Source organism: Arachis ipaensis, chromosome B9 (genome assembly GCF_059453495.1).
Source record: "Arachis ipaensis isolate K30076 ecotype BB chromosome B9, ASM5945349v1, whole genome shotgun sequence".
In the NCBI taxonomy this organism is placed as follows: Eukaryota; Viridiplantae; Streptophyta; class Magnoliopsida; order Fabales; family Fabaceae; genus Arachis; species Arachis ipaensis.
In genome coordinates, this window is record NC_142444.1 from 125,749,133 (window position 1) to 125,751,182 (window position 2,050).

Sequence of the window (2,050 nt, forward strand, 5' to 3'; positions counted from 1 at the left end):
TGAACCGATTTAGCGGTAAAAGGGAGTGTGGAACTTCATCAACTAAGCTAAGTCCAATATTCTATCGAATGATCGAGAAGATCAAGCTAATCTTGGTACCAATATAAATCAAATAAACATTACTCAATATATTGAGAATGAGCTATGATAAATCCATGCATATTCTATTTCTGTTGTGGTTGATCGATGTATTAAACTTTTGTTATCGCGGACGCAGATTATCACTAATGCAAAGTACGCCACATGTAAGAATTGATTAAACACAAACTAATCGAGAAGATTGAAGAATAAGAAAATAAAATACAGTTTTCAAGTACAAACACCATTCTTTCTCAACAATACAGCGCAACTCCACCCACTCTTCAAATATCAAAACTAACCTTGTGCACTATGCAGCAACAGTTAACCGCAAATGACTCACGCGCTCGACGCGAGTGACGATACCTTAAAAACCAAGACGTTTCTTTCTCCATACCCAACCATCCAATCAAAATCCGCTACGTCACCACGACGACGACGCGCGAACCCAAGAATGAAGAATCCCTCTCACATGTGGATCCATCGTGAGAGCTGCGTGGGGTTCACGATTCCCTTTATGTGGATCCCATCCGTCTTCATTATGCTCGCAACCTCACCGTAACTATCCTGCTCCTTCTGCACCTTCTTCCTCACTAGGTCTCGGCTCGGCTCCGCGGCTTGCACCAACTGCTTCGGCTGGCTCTTCTTCGGGTCCACAACAGCCGAGATCTCACCCGATTCAGGCTCGTACTTCTGCCCAAACAAGGTCCCTTTGGTTAAGAACTCGTGAGCCAGGTATCCAGCTAGGAGCCGATTAGTGTTTTTCGGCTCAATCGGCTTGTCAGCTTCGTCTGCGAGCTTGCGCTTTCTGGTGTTGCCAGGTGGCAGCATCCTGCGGTGATGGTAATGACTCATCATCATGGCCTTAGATTATGCCACGTAAAAACAACACAACTAAAATACTCTTGGACGCGACGTTCTCTTCTTCTCGGGGTTTAGAGAGGGGCAAAGAAGTAAAACCGATAAATTCCCCTACATTCTTTCGTTGTTCGAACCGAAAAATGAAAATATAATGGAAAAGCGGGGTCCACAACGAAAGAAGTCACTAAGGAAAATAATTAAAGAACGAAGAAATTAGAGGATAAGAAAGTGACATGCGAAGAAAATAGAAAAAGGAAAATAAGAATAATAATTAAAAATTTAAAACAAAAATGGATGGAAGAGAGAGAAATATAGATGTGGTTATGGATGGTGTTAGGAAGAGGGAGGAAGCGGTGTTGGTTGGGAGAACGAGGGGCGGAGAATATAGATGGGAAGGAGAGGACGGGTGTTGCGCCGCCGTGTGCAGTGGATAGAGAAAGAAAGAAGAGGGATTGCGATTAGGGAGAAAGAGGGGAGGAAGGATGTCTCACAGAGAAACGGAAAAAAGAGGGAGAGAAGGGAAGGGAATAATAATGTGTGCGGAAGGAGAAAAGAGTGCGGTGATATATTTATTTGGTGATATGGTTTTACGCATTTGTCCATGGGGTGTCCACTAAATAACAGTTGTGCCCCGCACTAAGTTCTGTTTCATGCTTTCATTCGCTATACTAAATATTAATTAATAATTAATTAAAAATAATTGTGGACGATTGCGTTGTGTGTTTGTTAGGGCAACAATGAAGATTGAAGAGGCAGCATCACCGTCTTTCTAACTGGACCATGGAAGCTGTTTTTCTTTAATCGGACAATCGTCAAATTGGTAATCATATATGCTTCTTTTTTTTTAATTTTTAATTTTTTAAGTGTTTATTCTCATATGATGATAAATTTTTACATATCGATAATATAAAAATATAAACAAATTAAAATTCGATACGTGATTATATTATCTATATAGATATTTAGCTTTTTTTTTAAATATATTATATTATTATATTTATTAACATATTCTTAAAATTTATTAAAAAATCAAAAATATTTAAAAAATTAAATAAATTTATTTTTATATTTGACAAAAGCTGTCTTTTTAAATTTATCAAATTTTAAAACT

General features: G+C 38.3%; 1 protein-coding gene across 1 annotated transcript; it reads right to left on the reverse strand.

Moving 5' to 3' along the window:
* Positions 1 to 256: 256 nt before the first annotated feature.
* LOC107619370 (uncharacterized) lies at positions 257 to 1,473 on the reverse strand. The gene has a single exon (XM_016321640.3). It carries the CDS (start codon positions 937 to 939, stop codon positions 547 to 549), a length of 393 nt encoding a protein of 130 aa, XP_016177126.1. The 5' UTR covers positions 940 to 1,473; the 3' UTR covers positions 257 to 546.
* Positions 1,474 to 2,050: the final 577 nt, after the last annotated feature.

Excerpts from the sequence above, each read along its gene's own strand:
- LOC107619370 (XM_016321640.3), bottom strand. The coding sequence starts at position 939 with ATGATGATGAGTCATTACCATCACCGCAGGATGCTGCCACCTGGCAAC.